The sequence below is a fragment of the Artemia franciscana genome, chromosome 13 (genome assembly GCF_032884065.1).
Source record: "Artemia franciscana chromosome 13, ASM3288406v1, whole genome shotgun sequence".
Taxonomy (NCBI): Eukaryota; Metazoa; Arthropoda; class Branchiopoda; order Anostraca; family Artemiidae; genus Artemia; species Artemia franciscana.
In genome coordinates, this window is record NC_088875.1 from 238,942 (window position 1) to 257,663 (window position 18,722).

The 18,722-nt window shown below is 36.4% G+C and overlaps 1 protein-coding gene across 2 annotated transcripts in view; it reads left to right on the forward strand.

Moving 5' to 3' along the window:
- LOC136034350 (syntenin-1-like) overlaps positions 1–18,722 on the forward strand; it is a 151,002-nt gene that overhangs the window by 91,849 nt on the left and 40,431 nt on the right. For both annotated transcript variants that reach the window (XM_065715483.1, XM_065715482.1), the window contains exon 5: positions 2,157–2,254. In XM_065715483.1, coding sequence (XP_065571555.1) covers positions 2,157–2,254 — 98 coding nt within the window. The remainder of the gene's footprint in view (positions 1–2,156; positions 2,255–18,722) is intronic.

Genomic DNA, 18,722 nt, shown 5'->3' on the forward strand with positions numbered 1-18,722 from the left:
TACCCTTGTGCTACCTAAGATCAGACGTGTCGAAGTAAAATATGCAGTTTAAGGTTCCATTCAATGCACTGAGGTGCGATTCCTAGCTCACGCACTTGGTGCACATGTTTTTTTTAAGTTGACAACCCCTAGTAATATGTTGACATATATCAATCTTTATGCCTTTTAGTGGGAAGGTCAAAGCAGTATCTTTCTTCAAATATGTTCAGTGTCATTTTTTTATACTAAGGAAAACTTCTACAAAGAAGATTTATCGGCAAAGGAAAGGTTTCTCCCAGAAAAGGCTCTAAGGCCTTTTCGACAAATGGACAAAAGAAAATACAAATTTGTGAGAACCTTTCCGCAAACAAGACATGTATGTAAATATCATGCAAGCAGATTAATAAAATAAGCGATAGAAAAAAGAGAAAAAACGAAAATGAAAGACACTAGAAAAAAGTATATTGAGTGAAACTGATATATTTTCAGATAGTATGAATGACAAGTAAACATTTTAGCAGTGTTATTTTTAACAGTTTTTAATATTTTCTTTAACCTACGGTATTAAATTGATGCTTGGAATTTGACTCTTTATGCAGGAATTCAGTTTAGAGGTGGAAGACTAAGTTGAAGAAACACCAAAATTAGGGAAATTTTGTGGAAATATAAGAAGCTAAAAGAAAAATATAGATATTTAAGGGGGACGCGGACTCAAGGTACCCCACCCCTCCTCTAGGCCCTAAGAATATGGTAACTAGAGGTTACATATAGAAAACGATCATAGGGCTGCAAAAAAAGACCCAACAGTTATAGTTCACGGTTTATCAATTTAATGCGGAAATCTTTCCTACTGGCTCATTGCTACTATGTGAAACCATAATAAATCCATGAGTGTCTCCGTAGCGGCGAGGTAAAATTCAAAAAGTGTTCTTGGCATTCCAAAAAAAAAACTGTCCTCACTGAACGTAAATATTGTAGTTGTAGAAAACCTTTTAGCGTATAAAATGTAAACCCTGAAATATTGAGCAATGAGAAACATATGACTGAATTAAAGCCATAAATTGCAATTCATGCTCCTTGATGAAGTGCGTTTCAATATCTGTATTATTGCATTTAATGTGCTGTTATTAAAATGTCTGTCTTTAAAAACGGCGGGTGAACTTCTTTTCTCTCCTGTCGGAAAAAAAATTCCAAAATTCGGTTCTTACCGCTTATGAGCTAGAGACCGCTGATCGCGAAAAGGTGAGAAAAAAGCCTGCCATATCAGCAGTGTTGCTCTATCACACAAATAGTGAAAGCAAGAGACTTCAGTTTTTTTTATAATAATTTTTTTTTATTTTCTATTTTTGTACATATCCTGAAATTTAGCAGCTGACTTGATCTGTGGGGAATAAATCAAAGCAAACATAACTTAAAGCACAATAAATTATGTGGCATTTACAAAGGTGGCACATGCATATTAAGTTTTATCGTATACATAACATGAGAAATCGCACGCTGAGATGGTAGGGGTAGACTGAATGTTACTCCCTATCCATATCTAATCTTAAGAGACAAACGAAGAAAATAGCACTCTTTTCTAGCACAAAGCTTCAAAAAGCATCGAAATTTCCTCATCCTGTAAGAAGAGGATACGAAGATTGTATCCCTGTGGAGATCCTACACAAATCTGTGTGTTCCCTCATAATCTACCAACCCGATCCGAAACAGTGGACGAAATAGACACTTAGGCTATTTATTGTTTTTTTCTAAAAACAGTAGTTCCAACGTCTGGATAAGAAAAAGAAGTATGACTTCTTGGATCGTTTTTACTATAATATGCTCACTGTTTCACCACTTTGACTTTTCTTTGAGGTTAAAAATGTCGTTTTTGCAAACCTTCTTCATTAAATATGATTTTACACAGAAACGTTATATGGATAATACTAGCCTTGATATCCCGAATTGTTCGGGAGCTCCCTGCTTTTATAGCTCTCATGGGATTTGAGCTATCGAGGTTCTTCCGTAATTGTTTGGTGCTAGTTTGTTCGCTGGGAAAAGTTCCATGTAAATTCAGAAGAATTGACAAAGAAAGGCGGGAGAGAAAAACTGTTGATTTCGTTTATTCCTCGGAATTTTATTCTGTGAATACTTGATAGATTTTTTTAATTTTATTGCTGAATTTAAATACTTTTTAGATCAATGGTGAGAATGTTGCTGGCTATTCCATGGAAAAAGTGCACGAAATTCTTAAGAAAACAGAAACAAATAGCATTCATCTAGCAGTGAGGGACAGGTATGAATGCTTTCTGTTTTCCCTATTAAATAATTTCGGTTGCTTATCCTCTTTTTTTTTCTTCTTTTTTTTACAGAAGAAACTCTTCTACTGTCTATTAAATGTGCCCAGTCTATCTAATGCTGCGTAGTTTTGTTTTAATCGAATACGATTATGCCTTGACAATGGTTGTGGTGTGAATTCAAAGTGAAGCATATTAAGATAATTAAATTTTCGTCAAAGATGGGGAATTTTAATTAGGATTATAAAAAAATTTCTTTCAGCTAAGCAAATAAAAGTAATGAGAATCCGTTAGAGTAATTATGTTTAAATGAAGATGCTGAAATTCTTTTGTTATTGGCCATAAAATACCGACAGAAAATTTCCAAAGCTTTACGTACTCAGTTGACAACCTCTAGCAGTAAAGGAGGTCCGGTTTCTGGCCAAAGTTCATGAACTGCCGGAGCCTCGGCGTTCCACGCGTCCACATCATCCTTGGATTCTTGCTCCAATGAAGCCATTGACGTCTTCTTCAGCCTTTTCGATAATTCTAATCTTAGCGACTTCGTTGAGGACGAAGACCCAAAGTGGCTACTGGTCTGTCTTTTATTTTCAATACTAGAACACAATTAGCGCTTTACTTAAAAAAAACTACAACAACAAAAAAATGACAACGGAATGTCTGTTTAATTGGAGTATACTGACATTTATTCCTTGAAAGTTTTTATGATTTTTTATTTATGAAAGTAAGAGAAGTGAAAACATTTCAAATGTATTTTGTTTTCAGTATAGCGCAAATTGTGTGCTGGTCTTGAGAAGGCATGGGGGTTATCAGCCTTTCTCGTGTTAATTTTTGCTCGTTTTGGGTTTGACTTGGCTATTAATTGTAACTTCTGTTTGATTTGAGTTACATTTATTTATTTATAGTGATTTATGGTAGTTATACGCTTGGAAGATTATTTGACTTTATCTTTGCTCATTCTTGGCTTAAGAAAGCTTTTTACTTTTCTTTGAAAAACTTGTTTTCTGGAAAAGTTTTTTAAATTAATTTCTGTTCGTTTTTTTATTGACATAGTCTTTTTCATGGAAAAAATAATATTTTATATCTTTTAGTTTTTTTTTCTATAAGAATCCATAGAATTGGTTGCTCTTTGATTGTTAGAACAACTTTTTCAACGATTGTTAATCTTAACACAAACAGTATTTTTTAATTTAATTTTGTAGCTTCTGAAGTTGACCTAAAAAATAAAACTTAATATCACCTCCAAAAGATTCTTTCTATGCTCTTTGACAACCTGGATACACTTACACTTTTTTCATTTATTTAAACTGTAAGAGCAAAAGTAGTAACAGTAGAATCTCCAAAAGTTTCAATTCATTACCCCCTGTCTTTCTCAATATGCAATAAGACGCTGAGGTGTCTTATTGGCAGCCGTAAACACAATACCTTTAGATTTATTTTAAAGTAACATTTAGTTTTAAAGCATAATGGGCCAATTTCTTAATTGTGGAGAAGGGGGTGACATGCCTAATATCCCTACAGATATAGTTGCTGGAACCTTCTACTATGCTGAACAAAATTGTTGTCTCAAAAATTTTGACTGGATGTGTTTGGAAAATGAATTGGCTTGAAAGAAGGGTTTTCCGCCCTCCAATCTCTTGTTACTCTTAAAAAGGGCACCAGAACTTTTAGTTTTGAATTGAATTAGCTCCTTTAAAAATTTCAATGATAGTTCTAACTGTTATAGAGTGGTGCTGCCTATGATATTGCTTATATGCCCTTTTAAAAACCTGCATGCCTATAGTTTCTCTCTTTAATTAGGGCTTCTAAGCGTTCCCTTGAAGTTTCATCTCAATATTTTTAGCGTCATTAGTGACATTAACAGTAGAGATAAAATTAAAAGTATAAACATAGTGCCTTCTGGTTAGTTCAAACTCCTCCAAAACTTACCCTTTTAGGTTTAAATTGATAATATAAGTTGGTCTTCAGATATTGCTTTATCACCTTTTTGAAAGTCCACATGCTCATAGTTTTTATTGCACTTGGTATTTACCAAGTGACATATATCGATCGCAAATTCTGTTGGTCTATCTGTCTGTCTGTCCCGGTTTTGCTAGTTTAGGCACTTCCAGATAAGCTAGGACGATGAAATGCAGCAGGCGTATCAGGGACCATAGCAGGAGACTTGGTCGTTTCCCCGATTTGATCATCTGTGGGGGGAGTGGAGGGATGGTTAATTAGGAAAAATTAGAAAAAATGAGGTATTTTTAACTTACGAACGGGTGATCGGATCTTAATGAAATTTGACTTTTAGAAGGATATCGTGTATCAGAGCTTTTACTTTAAATCCTGACCGATCCAATGAAATTGGGGGGAGTTGGAGGGGGAAACCTAAAATCTTGCAAAAAACTCTTAGAGTGGAGGGATCGGGATGAAACTTGGTGGGAAAAATAAATCCTAGATACGTGACTGACATACCAGGAACGGATCCAATCTCTTTTGGGGAGTTGGGGGGGGGGTTAATTCTGAAAAATTGGAAAAAATTAGGAATTTTTAACTTACGAATGAGGGATTGGATTTTAATGAAATTTCATATTTAGAAGGACCTCGTAACTCAGATGTCTTATTTTAAATCTCGACAGGATCCAGTCTCATTGGGGAAAGTTGAGGGGGTGACTGGAAAACGCTTAGAGTGGAGAGATCAGGATGAAACTTGATGGGAAGAATAAGCAAAGGTCCAAGATACGTGACTGACATAACCGGACCGGATCCGCGCTCTTTTGGGGAGTTTGGGGGGGTGTAATTGAGAAAAAATAGAAAAATGAGGAATTTGTAAATTACTAACGGGTGATCAGATCTTATTGAAATTAGATATTTAGAAGGATCTTCAGCTTCAGCACTCTTATTATAAATCCTGACCAGATCCGGTGACAGTGCGGGGAGCTGGAGGGGGAAACTGGAAATCTTGGAAAACATGAAAATTGAGGTATCTTTATCTTACAAATAGGTGATCGGATCTCAATGAAACTTGATATATTGAAAGATCTTATGTCTCAGATGCTCCATTTTCAATTCGAATCGGATCTGACGACATAGGGGGTTGGAGGGGGAAACAGAAATCTTCGAAACCGGAAATCTTGGAAAACGCTTAGAGTGGAGAGAATCGGATGAAACTTGATGGGAAGAATAAGCACAAGTTCTAGATACGTGACTGACATAATTGGAACGCATCCGCTCTCTTTGGGGGAGTTGGGGGGGGGGATTTCCAATGCTTTGGTGAGTTTAGTGTTTCTGGACGTGCTAGGACGATGAAAATTTGTAGGCGTGCCAGGGACCTGCACAAATTGACTTGATAACAATCTTTTCTCCGATTCGACTATCTGAGGGGGCTGGAGGGAGAGGAAAAAAGAAAAAAGAGAGGTATTTTTAATTTACGAATGGGTGATCGGATCTTAATGAAATTTGATATTTAAAAGGACCTCGTGTCTCAGAGATCTTGTTTTAAATCCCGACCGTATCTGGTGATATTGGGGGAGTTGGAGGGGGAAACGAGAAATCTTGGAAAACGATTAGAGTGGAGAGATCGGGAAGAAACTTGGTGGGAAGAATAAGCACAAGTCCTAAATACGTGATTGACATAACCAGATTGAATCCGCTCTCTTTGGGGGAGTTGGGGGGTGTTAATTTAGAAAAATTAGAAAAATTGAGGCATTTTTAACTTAAGAACTGGTGACCAGATCTTAATGAAATTTGATATTTAGAAGGAAATCATGTCTCAGAGCTCTTATTTTAAATTCCGACCAGGTCTAGTGACATTGGGGGAGGGGGGGGGGTTGAGGGGAAACCAGAAATATTGGAAAACAACTAGAGTGGAGAAATCGGGATGAAACTTGGTGGGTAGAATAAGCAAATGTTGTAGATACGTGATTGACGTAACCGGACTGGATCCGCTCTCTTTGGGGGAGTTAGGGGGATCCAGTGCTTTGGCGAGTTTGGTGCTTTTGGACGTGCTAGGACGATGAAAATTGATAGGCTTGTCAGGGACCTGCACAAATTGACATGATAAAGCTATTTTCCCGGATTCGACCACCTGGGGACTGAATGTATCTTAATGTATTTTGATATTTAGAAGGACTTGGTGTCTTAGAGCTCTTATTTTAAATCCCGACCGGTATTAAGCCTCTGATTTTCCTTTTAAATCAATCCATTGATTCTTAGAATTTTGCTAGAGCTCATATCATATAAGCTCTTGGCTCTTGGCTGTCTCGACCTCGTCACAAGTGTCATAAGAGCTCTTAGCTCTTTTTTTTATTTAGTTCAACATTCGCCTAAATATTTCTTAAAATCTTCACCTTAATGCCCTTAGCTTGCCCAGTAGCAATAATTGTAGCAGCATTAGTAGCAATATGGGCATAGCACCTTTGGTTTCTTTAACAGCCCATTCAACACACGCTGAAAGTTTCTGCTTAATGCATACCATCAACCATTCCTGAAGCATTTCTGATCCGTCCACAGCTGTAGTGGTAGTAGTAGTATTAGGAACTGTAGAATTAATTGTGGTAGCCTAAGCTTTAGTGGCAGTAGTAGTAATAGAGGTAGTAATAATAGTAATAGTAATAGTAGTAAGAGTAGAAGCAGATGCATTAGGATGCAATATTTTCTTTTGGTTAGTTCAACATCCTTCACAACAATTCCTGTTTGTTCCCACTTGAAACACCTAACTGCTCCTAAGATATACCTATTACACCCACTTAATAACCTGAATACAGAGGGCGTGTTCTAATTCAGATCATTCATCTTCCCATCTCAAAATTTCTCGAAAATTTCACCTTCATGTCCTTAGGCATAGTTGTAATAGTAGTCACAGTAGTAGCATCTAAAAATTTCTATCAGGTGTATTTCGGGAAAATAAGAGGGGGGGGGGGGTATCCACCCTCCGATCGCTCTGAATCTTAAACAGGGCACTAGAACGTTTGATTACCAATCCAATGAACCCCCTCTGAAGTGTATACGGTCATCCTTTCAATATATACCTTATATGCCCCCAGAGCATAACTTACAACCCTTGCCCTGAAGGGTCTAGGGGGCTCTCATCCTCAAAGACGTAATTTCCGGAGCTTTCAGTTATGTTGAACAAAATGGCTCTCTCAAAATTTTGATTGGATGTGTTTAGGAAAATGGTGGGCGTGGGGGGGGGGTTAGTTGCCCTTCAATCACTTTGGACTATTAAAAAGGACTCTAGCCCTTTCAGTTTCTAATTGAATGAGGCTTTTTCGAAGTTCTACGAGGGGGGGTCATCCTCAAAGACATAATTTTTGGACCTTTCATTTGCCTTGAACAAAATGACTATCTCAAAATTTTGATGTATGAAACAAGAAAGGAAATATAAATACAAAAAAAATAAAATAGGCGAAAAAGCGAGGATTTTGTCAACCAGTAACAAAATATGAAGACGAAAATCAAGCAAATATTTCGACAAGGGCCCCCTCCAAGTTGTCCTCAGTGCTCAAAAATATTTTTGGTGTGGGGGCTCTACGGGGAGAATCTTCTGATGGGAGAAAACCTTCCAAGGGTAAACTTTCAAGGGAAAATTTTACAATGGAGGATTTTCTAGAATTTATATATGAAATTCGTTATGTTTGTGGCCCTCTTCAGGATTAAAAGAACCACAGGAAAACATCAAATTAGATTTTTGGCATACAAAGAACGAGTTCATGTCATTGTATGTGCCTTGCTGTTTTCCATGCCCAAATTTTAGGGAATGCAAGATCTAGACGAGGATACCACGTTCAGCATGATCTGCTTCTTTTTTTAAATTAATGATTATTGCTTGTATTTATAAAGCTCTAATCTAGGCTGTGTTCAAGAGGATAACAAGATGGTCTAGCTTGACTCCCTTCTTCTGAGCTGATGCTTTATTTCAACTAAAGTTGTGTGGATAAAATTTCCTTTTAATTTTTTTTCTAGCTCCAATAAAAGTTTTTATGCCCCGTAACTATGACTCTGGGTATGACGTAACTCCCCACTGTCCCTAGGCAAGGGCTTTAAGTTGTGTAATTTGTCCATTGTTTACATAGAGTTTTTTTTTATTGGGAAATTGTTTGGGGAGGGCTTTTGCGGGATATATTGTATTGGGGAGTAAATTTTCCGGGGGAATTTCCCAAAGGAAATATTACACTGGGGTGGGGTGGGTGAAGTTTCTGGCATGATTAGAAAAACAGTCAGAAACTAAATTATAAAACAAGAGAAAGGCTTTGAGAAAGGTAAAGAGGAAGGCTTTGAATAAACTGGGATGGAAAAGGGCTGTGCATAGCAGCATTGGCCTTAGGCGGGTTGGTGTCGCAGTGAGTTGTTTGTAGTAGTCGTAGTTGTAGGAAGTAAGGAGCAACATAAAAACCTAAAATGAACAGGAATCATTCCGTATATGAGGATGGCTGCCCTTTCTTCATCCCTCACTCTTTACGCCTCGTCTTTTTGTCCCACTTCTTTAAAAAAGACCTTTGAAACACAATGAACGTTGAGAAGCTTTCTTGAAGCACTAAAACACTTTAGCTTCAAGAGCGAGGGATGAGGAAAGGACAGCCCGCTCATATTAAGGACAATTCTGTTCAATTTAAATTTTATATTTTGCTCCTTTCTATCACTTGAAAGAACTTGTTTTTTTTTATGCTTCACATAATGGACTCAAATATTTACGAGGGAGAAGGGATAATCTTCCTGATTTGTCTCGGAGGACCATTCCATTAGAAGTTGGAAACTACTGATAATTTGTTCTATTTGGTTACTATTGGTTCAAATTCGTTACCTTTGTTTTACAATATTGCATTACATCAGGAATCATATCTTCTTTATTAAAATGCAATGTTTGAAGAAATAAAAAAAAAATTGGTTATCTAAGGAGTTTTACTTGTAGTATTGATTTCTTAATAAAAAACAACTATCCTCGCTTTCAATTATTGGGGAAGTTTGCGTGCTAGGAATCCCTTTTGCTTATGATGGGACGGTTAAGAAGAAATTGTTTGATCAATGGTTGAGGATGTGGTTTATGTCTCTATCCCAATTTGGGATAACCTTCGTCTATCCCTTCTATTTCCTGCCTTTAAGTACTTCGTTTTGAGATTGTCACGGATGATATTTTTATGAAGAAGAAGAAAAGGTGGTGGACTAACGAAGTGATTATGACATTTATTGTGAAGTGTACTTAATTCTCATGACGTGTGAAGAAATTTCCATTGAAAGCACTCGTTGACTAATAAGTATTAGATAAGAGGCAGGCACGCACGTGTTGAATTATTTTTCAGAAAAATTTGTGGTAAATAAAAATTCGGTTACAATTTTGAATTAGGGCTATTGAAAAGGAATCATTTTAAGAAAACAGATTTTTCCTAGCATGGAGAAAAATTGTAGTTAACATATTTTGAAGAGGCTCCCGTTTTATTGTACCCTAACCCCCTCCCCTAATTTGCAAATATACAGCTAACATATATATATATATATATATATATATATATATATATATATATATATATATATATATATATATATATATATATATATATATCCGTTTCTTGATTTTGTCAGCGTCAATTTAATTTTTAGGTACATGGGTCGAAACAAGAGTGACGCATGGTAAAATGCATGGGAAATTTATAAATTAGGCTGTATGTTTTCACATTAGGGGGGTGGGGGTAAAGCATAACAAAAGTGGCTTCAATGTGTGTTAACTACAATTGTTCAGCATATTATGAAGTAAGAATTGTTTTATTGACACGTTTCCTTCTTAATAGCCCCAAATTTTAGGTTTTTCCCAAAACTTTAAAAAAGCAGCAGGGGAATAAGGAGCTTGTTAGAAATAACAGGACGAGCCGTGATCTTGGAAGGGCAGAAAAGCCCCTCCCTGCAAATGCGCATGATAAGAAGGGGAGGACAGATATCTGGTTTCCTTAAAATTATTTGTTTTGAAAATCCTACATAATTCTTCCGAGGATGCGCCCACCTTCCACCACCTGGTGTACATCTCAAAACTTCTAGTGTGCCGAACAGTTCTACCATGCTTGACACAGATTCCTCCCTGCTTGGCTCACTTTTGCCATGCTTGGTACGCACAACTTGGTGCACGTGATTTCTGAAAGTGGGCACCTATCGAATGGGTCTTCAGCATGCATATCCAGGTGAAAGCTTTCAGAATGCTCTTTCCAAATTTTTCCTGTTTGTTTATGGGAGGCTCCTTGGGTATCTCCGTAAGGGAGAAAATTTCCTTTAGTCTGCTGGCGTATTTTAGTAAATCTTATTTATTTTTTCCCAGCGATTGTATAGGTGGGTTCATGCTACATGATCCATGCCCTTTTTTTTAAATCTTAAGTTGAAACATAACCAGACCTCCATTGCCAAGGTCAGGTGAAAGATCGCAACAACTGTGAATCAGGGGTCAAAATTATGAAAACACCAATATTACAATGTCTATTCAATTTGAACATCCCAGAGGCGCAGCTAAAACTTAAGCAACGACTCAGATCCACAAAGTCGTTCTAAATGATGTTGATGACGATGAGATTACGTTCCTAAAAATGTGGAAGGGACGCATAATTTTGATCTTTAAAGAGCCATATCGAAGCTTAAGTCGTGCAGAAATATAGTCAAACAGTTCGTGTTAACGAACTGTAGTAAGGAGCGACCCGACTCAATAGTAACCGAAACTCTAAAAAATAGAATTTTGATACCAATAGTTACATCAAAAGAACCGCATTTTAACGCTGATTTTAAATATGTAAGTTTCATCAAGATCAGTTATACCCATCAAACGTTAAGAGTTTATTTGCCTCAGTTTATTTGTCTATTTGCAAATTACAAAATTTGCTTCATTTCAGAAAATTGGGAGAAACACCCCTAAACGTCATACAATCTTAACGAAAATCAAACCATCAGATTCAGCGTATCAGAGAACCTATTTGTAGAAGTTTCTAGCTCCTATCTACAAAAATGTGGAATTTCGCATTTTTTGCCAGAAGACAGATCACGGATGCGTGTTTGTTTTTTGTTTGTTTTTTGTTTTTTTGTTTTGTTTTTTTTGTTTTGTTTTTTTTCCAGGGGTGATCGTATCGACTGAGTGGTCCTAGAACGTCGCGAGAAGGCTCATTTTAACGGAAATTAAAAGTTCTAGTTCCCTTTTTAAGGGACCGAAAAAATTGGAGGGCACCTAGGCCCCCTCCCACGCTCATTTTTTCCCAAAAGTCACCGGATCAAAATTCTGAGTTTATTCACCATAGTCGAAAAACCTAATAACTATGTCTTTAAGGACGACTTACTCCCCCGCAGTCCCCGTGGGAGGGGCTGCAAGTTACAAACTTTGACCTTTGTTTACATATAGTAATGGTTACTGGGAAGTGTACAGACGTTTTCAGGAGGATTTTTTTTATTTAAGGAGAGATTATTTAAGGAGGGGGTTTACGTTGGAGTTTCTTACTGTTTTAAAAACAGAGTTAAGAGAAATGGTCAAACTTTAGCGTAAAGACCGAACCGTTGAGGAGGAAAAGCCCCTTTCATATAAGGAGTAATTTCTGTTCGTTTTAAGTTTTAATGTTGCTCCTTACTTTCATTTAAAAAAACTTGTTTTTTTATTTAATTCTATGAGAAATCAAACTCAAAACGACCATAAATTACCAATAAATGAAACCCAACACTAACAAAATTAGAATCAATAATCACATCAAACATGAAGATAGTATATGCTGATATAGATGAATAATAAACATAATGATGTCAATTCTTGAAAATGTCAGCATTTCAAGATTTTAATTAACAGTAATATGTTGTTTTTCAACGTCATAATTGTACAAAAATGTAGATATGTTATGTTTTTAGTAAAGCTTGAATGACACTTCAGGAAGTTAGAAGCATAGACTTTAGGATGTTTACGGTTTGAGGAGAGACACTAGACGAACTCCCGGTTTGTAGTAACACGTGTTTGTTTAAGGTTGACTTCAGTATTCCTTTTAATTTTACTCGTATTGGGACGTAACTGTTCACCTATCTGTTATTTTTATGTTTAATGTGATTATTTTTTTTTTTTAGTTCATTTTTTGGTTCATTTATTCTTTGTTAGTAATTTCTGGTTGCTTTAATTTGAATTTTTTCAGGACTTTATTTGTATTCGTCGTAAGTTTTAACATAGCTCTTAACTTTACTTTAAAAAACTACTTTTTTGGTAAGTGTTTCTAGAATTAATTTTTGTGCATTTTTAATTGCCTAAGTTTTATTACTGCTTAAACATTATGAATATATCTACAGTTCTTCGTGTTTTGGGTTTAATATCATATTCTAAGACTATTCTAAGAATTAGGCTAAAATATCATATTCAATTCGAAATTCTTAAGATGATCTTACGTAAAGTGATCTGAGCCTTAGCTTTGATTGTATTCAATATCATTATTGTGTGGGATTAGTAATGAAAGGAATAATACCAGGCATCTTTTAGCTATCTTTATTTCTCACTCTCTAAACTCTATATGGATGACTTCGACGCGAGCGTTTTCTTAGTGTGGTGTGAAAAATATTTCATTCTGAAAACCCTGATGCGAACAATACCTTTTGACTTAGTTTAACATCCCTCACAACATTCCATTAAATTTTAAACTTCATTCCCAGGCCGTTCTTGAGAGGTTTCATGTGCTCCCATTTGATATCTTGAATGCACAAGGTGTCTTTTGATTTGGTTCATTATCCACCTAAAATTCCCTGGAAATTTGACTTAATACCTTTTCCGCTCCTGAGATCTTGTGTGTACACTCTTTCAACAACCGGGATGCACATACTGTTTTTTGATAAAGTTTAAGAGCCCCTGGAAATTCTCTGAAAGTTTCAACATAATATCCCCAACTGCTCCTGTAATATTGCAGAAAAGGCATTTGAAAACCTGGGTGCATATGGTGTCTTTTGATTTAGTTCAATATCCCAATCTTAATAATCTTAGCTGCTCGCGATATATTTCAGATATGGCTCTTTTTGCATCCGGATAAACATAGTGTCTTTGATGGTTTATTTATTGTATGCCGTTTCCCAAATAACGGGCCATTGAGCCCTTTGAGATATTGTTTTTGTTATTGTTATTTTATGAAAATAAATAGAACTTGAACTTGAAATACGGTTTTAGTCTTAATGTAGTTCCTAATTTACAGCTGAATAAACAAAAAAAAATAAAAATAAAAGAAGTGTCCCATTATTGCTCCTCTGACCTATGGAGAATCTCAAAAACGGCTCTGGTCTTGGTTTTACCTCTTAGCGTAAACAGCGGGACATTTAATAGTTGTTCTTTTCCATGGTATTAGAATGTCATTAAGAAAAATAAACTCTGGCCTATGAAAAATCTAAAAATTCCTCTGGGGTTGGTTTCACCTCTTAGCATAAACAGCGAGGCATTCAATAGTCGTTCTTTTCAATGCTGAGAATCCCTTGTCTGAGAGGACGCGGGTTCGAATCCCAGTGTACCCAATTCTTCAGTTTGGGACGGGGGTCAGTGGCGTGACTCTGTAAGCTTAGCCAGAGTCGACCCAGCTCTAAATGGGTACCTGGAGAAATCTAGGGAAGGTAAACAGGAAGGGTGTGCGAAAGCACAGGATGGCTGGCCCCCAACCCCCATTGCACTTCCTGGCTGATGGGCCAAGAAACGGAGATCAGCACCGCTGGTACGGACTGTAAAGTCTAATGCCGTATCCTTTACCCTTTTTTTTTACCTTTTCAATGCTGTTAGAATGCCTTAAAGTAAAATAAACCTATGAAATGCCATTAAGTAAAAAACCTGGCCTATGAAAAATCTCAAAAAAGACTCCTCTGGTCTTGGTTTCATCTCTTAGCGTAACAGCGAAGCATGCAATAGTCCTTCTTTTCCATGCCATTAGAATTTCATTGAAAAAATAGACTCTAGCCTATGACAAATCTCCAAAAACTCCTCTGGTCTTGGTTTCACCTCTTATCGTAAACAGCGAGGCAATAAGTAGAGGTTTGCTTCCTCAGAGCTGGGCCAACTAGCTCCTTTCTCTGTGCTTGAATAAACGAAAAAATAAAAGAAGTGTCCCACTGTTGCATCTCTGACCTATGGAAAACATCAAAAACTCCCCTGGTCTTGGTTTGACCTCTTAGCGTAAGCAGCGAGGCATTCAATAGTCATTTTTTTCAATGGTATTAGAATATTATTATGACTCTGACGTATGAAAAAATCTAAAAAAAACTCCTTTGATCTTGGTTTCACTTCTTAGCGTAAACAGCGAGGCGTTATGGTTAAAGAGAAAATATCTAAGAAAAAAAAATAAAGTTAAAAAAATTCTAAGCTCCAAAAAAAATTAGGGGGTTGGGGCCCCAAGGAATGTTTTTGGTGTAGAAAAAAATCTCATGTAATTTCCCCGAGGTCAAACCATATTTTAATCCACTAGTTATTAATCACGCTACTTGGAAGCTCGAGGATTACGTATATGCTATATATTCTCCTGTTTCGAAATCTGCAAGTGTAAAATACTTGATCCAAACCTGAATAAGCCCATCGCTAGTATTTACTTTTACACCGTCTTGCATAGTGTATTAAGCGGGAACTAATACGTTGTTTTTCACAAGTTGGAAACTGCATTGTTGTTGTTGGAAGGCAGTTTTTGTGGTTTTTACAGTGCGGATCATCATCGGTATTTGGAAGTCGCTTTTTATTTTCTTATAGTGATCGAAAGTCCTTAATTCCAGTCGTTGGTGTATTCATCAAAAACTAAGTTATTAAATCTCAGTGAACTCAGTCAGGATAAACGATTAATTTGCTAGTTATGCTTTTTCAGAGGCTAAGCTGATTTAACCTTTATGAAGGAGGAGATAGGGTCCCTAAATTCTGGTCATAAACGCCCTGCAAGAAACGACGTTGGATCTCAAATAAACTTTGTGAGAAGTAACAGCTAGGCTAGGCTCATACTTTTGCTTTTTTTGGTGTTTTTACCTGAGTACAGATTGTGCGGCACGAGAAGCGGAGAGAGGGGTCTGATTGATCAGTATCTTTTTTCATCGGCACAATGGCAAGTCGGTATGGTGAACTTCATTTAACAAAAGCCACTGTTGTTGCCTTCGCTAGCCGTGTTCCATGGGACTTCTAAGAGGGAACATCTGACTCTAGGATTGCTTGAGAGGAAATGCTAAAACTCGCCGATTAGTTTAAAGAGAATAACCATGGGACGATACCTTGTAACCACTTCCTCTAATCAAATTATGAGTCTTTATGCTTTAAATAATAATTTTCTGTTTATATGCATTTTGCCACCCACTCCCCGTGTCTTAATAATAATCATCCAAAATTCAATAATTATAAATGTAATTCTTTACTTCGTTCTTTTGCTCTTTGTGAAAATACGAAGATATAAAAATGATCATAGTATATAATTGGACGGAAAACTAGCTGCTGTTAGGTATTCTGGGGACTGTTAAATGCCCCGCTTTTTTGCCCACTAAAGCGTCTATAGCCCCTCTCAATCTAATTATTTACAAGAAAATACGACACCCCTTTACGAAAAAGGTGCCTTAGAAAAATACTAGATTCTTCTTTTAGACAAGAAAACTAACCTTTAACTTAATAAAAATGTTACTAAAGAGCTTTCATTTTTTAAAGCTTTTTAGGAAAATTTATCGTAAATTTATTTATCATACGTTCGCCATATCCAATTTCAATAGCTTTCAGAGGTTTTGCGAGTTAAGTGTGCAAGAATAGGTTTGAAAATTAATGGTCAAGAAGGCTTAAGTTGCTAAGACTAGGAATAAGTGAAGGTGAAGAAGTGATATTGTTTAACGAGAAGATCAATGAAATAGACAGCTTAGTTTACCTAGGTAGTATTATTCATAGACAGTACAATAGCGCTGCCTAAGTAAAGAATTATTATGGCACAATATGCTAATTCTTTATTTATTAGACGGTTGGTGCAGTGTAGATGTCAAAAGTAGAATAGCTAAGGTCCATTGTGTTTTTTCATAGTTGAAAAAATTTTGGAAGAATAGGAAGATAAGCCTGCAAACCAAGATACAATATTGGAGTATAGTGATGACAGTGGTCTAGTATGGTTCTGAAGATTGGACGCTTCGAAAATTATTATGGCACAATATGCTAATTCTTTATTTATTAGACGGTTGGTGCAGTGTAGATGTCAAAAGTAGAATAGCTAAGGTCCATTGTGTTTTTTCATAGTTGAAAAAATTTTGGAAGAATAGGAAGATAAGCCTGCAAACCAAGATACAATATTGGAGTATAGTGATGACAGTGGTCAAGTATGGTTCTGAAGATTGGACGCTTCGAAAAACTGAAGGGTTGTTGCTAGATGTTTTCCAGATAAATTGCCTACCAATTGTTTTATGTACCCGACTGACTGATTGTATCTCAAATAGAAAGTTGTGTGTTAAAAATGTATTTCAATCCCGCTTTCTACGGCTATAATGAGAGAACAGATGAGAAGGCTAGGATACCTTCTGCGGATGAAGGATGACAGATTGCCAAAGATGTCCCTTTTGGCCAACCGTCTAGCACCAAACGAAAACTGGGTCGTCCCCAAATTGGGTAGGAGGATATGGTAAGAAAAGACTTAAGGGAAATGGGACCTTCTTGGGAGTGTGTAAAGAGGGAGGCTTTGAATAGATTGGGATATAGGAGGAGCGTGCGTATCTATGTTGACGCTTAGGCGGCTTGGTGTTGCAGTTACTTATTAGTAGTAGCTGTACCGAGCAAAAAAAGGACATAACGATGTATTCTACATATTCAAGAAAGTAATGCTTGATTTGGTTCCTGAAATGAATCTATGACCACCTGAAGGATAACGTTCATAAAAATTTTTTTTACCCATATATTTTTCGTGTCCGCCGAAAATTTTATTTTTGATCCTTGCTTGAATTTAAAAAAAAAAGAAGATAAAGCACTTTAATCTACTATAGCCAGAAAATAATAAAATATCCAAAATGTGATCGTTTTATTTTTACAAAAGTTGCCTTAAAACCCTTTTTTATCCACTGCTCGAAGTGGTCGCACTTGTGCCCAGAATGTGGTCACGTCTAATATGTGATTATTAACCCTATTTCTGGCTCGAGAAACTAAGGCTATTTCTATCACTTGGGGAGATATATTAAGATTTTCTCTGTTGTGTTCTTTGGTAATTTCTTCTTCCCAAATATAGACGCTGATTCACCAATCAGCGTCTGATTGCTAATATATCGCTTTTGACTTTATTTTTGTTTTTGCTTGTATAGTCTATTAAGAGTGAGCTCTAGCTCTATCTCTCCCAAGTTGGTTATTCAAGTTGATGTTATTATTTGAGTCTAGCACGGTTGGAGAGGAAATGCCAAAAGGAAGAAGTAGCTTTATTGGTTTAGCAAAGAAAATAGAGTCACATTGCCAGGAATTAAGAAACTGTTTTCTCTTTCTTTACTTGTGTTTGCTTGGTTTGAAGTTATTCTTTTTTAGAGTCTGTTTGGTTTCAAGCTCTATGATAAACCTATGTATGATTCACAGCTGGTCATATATTTAAAAAAATTTTCTTGAAGGGGGGGGGGGTATTGTCGTCATGCCCAAAACTAAAGGGCGTGTCTGAAATTTGCATAAATTTGCTGGAGGATCAAAACGTTATTTGTATGCTTTTTATTTCGGTTGTCTTATTCTTAGATTTGTTTTGAAATTAGTCTTAAAACTAACGTTTATATCTCAATTAAATTAGAGTATGTCGCCTGGGAAAAAAATAGTGATATGTAATATGCAAAATCATGACTAATTGTTTTGAACTAGTTGTCTGGTACAATTTTGTCCTTATCTTTACTGGTCTGGCTTACCTTTTTTTAAATGCCCCTCACCTATCTCTCTCTACCTTCCTTCACGAACGACTTTGGCAACTTAAAAGGTGCTAGGTTTTGCGATGGAAATTTTAAAGGAGACCAGAAAAACTGCAATTGGTAGCATGCCCCGCTATTTCTAACCATAATTTTTTTTCCAAGATACGAGTAAAAAAACTGATATCAAACTTGCTCTCTAATTATTTCTGTGGATGAGAAAAGAGGATATCATACATTTTGGGAAGAAAGAAACTTTTGAACGTATTGAGGACCAAGCAATTGGGTGAAGATGGTTTTCCAGTCGGTAGAGCTTGCTTATGTTGAAGGCAAGGGGTTTAAATATCAGTTTTACAGACAAATTTACCTGGTGCCTTTTGAAGTATAACAACTGAAATCCACCTAGTTGATAAAAACTCACTAGAAGACTCATAGGAGGTCCGAGAGGAGCTCTGATATTCCACCAAGTTTGGTTGATATCTGACCAGCTTTTGCGATAGATTTCCTGATGACAGATTTTTAGAAATCCTCCTCCCCCTAAAAGATTGAATTTGTGTCTGTACACCAAATAGGACCTTTCAAAGCTCATTTTTTGGAGAGAGAAAAAAAACGTTATCTATATCTTCAGCTTTGAATAGGACAACATATTTCAGCATTTGAAATTTT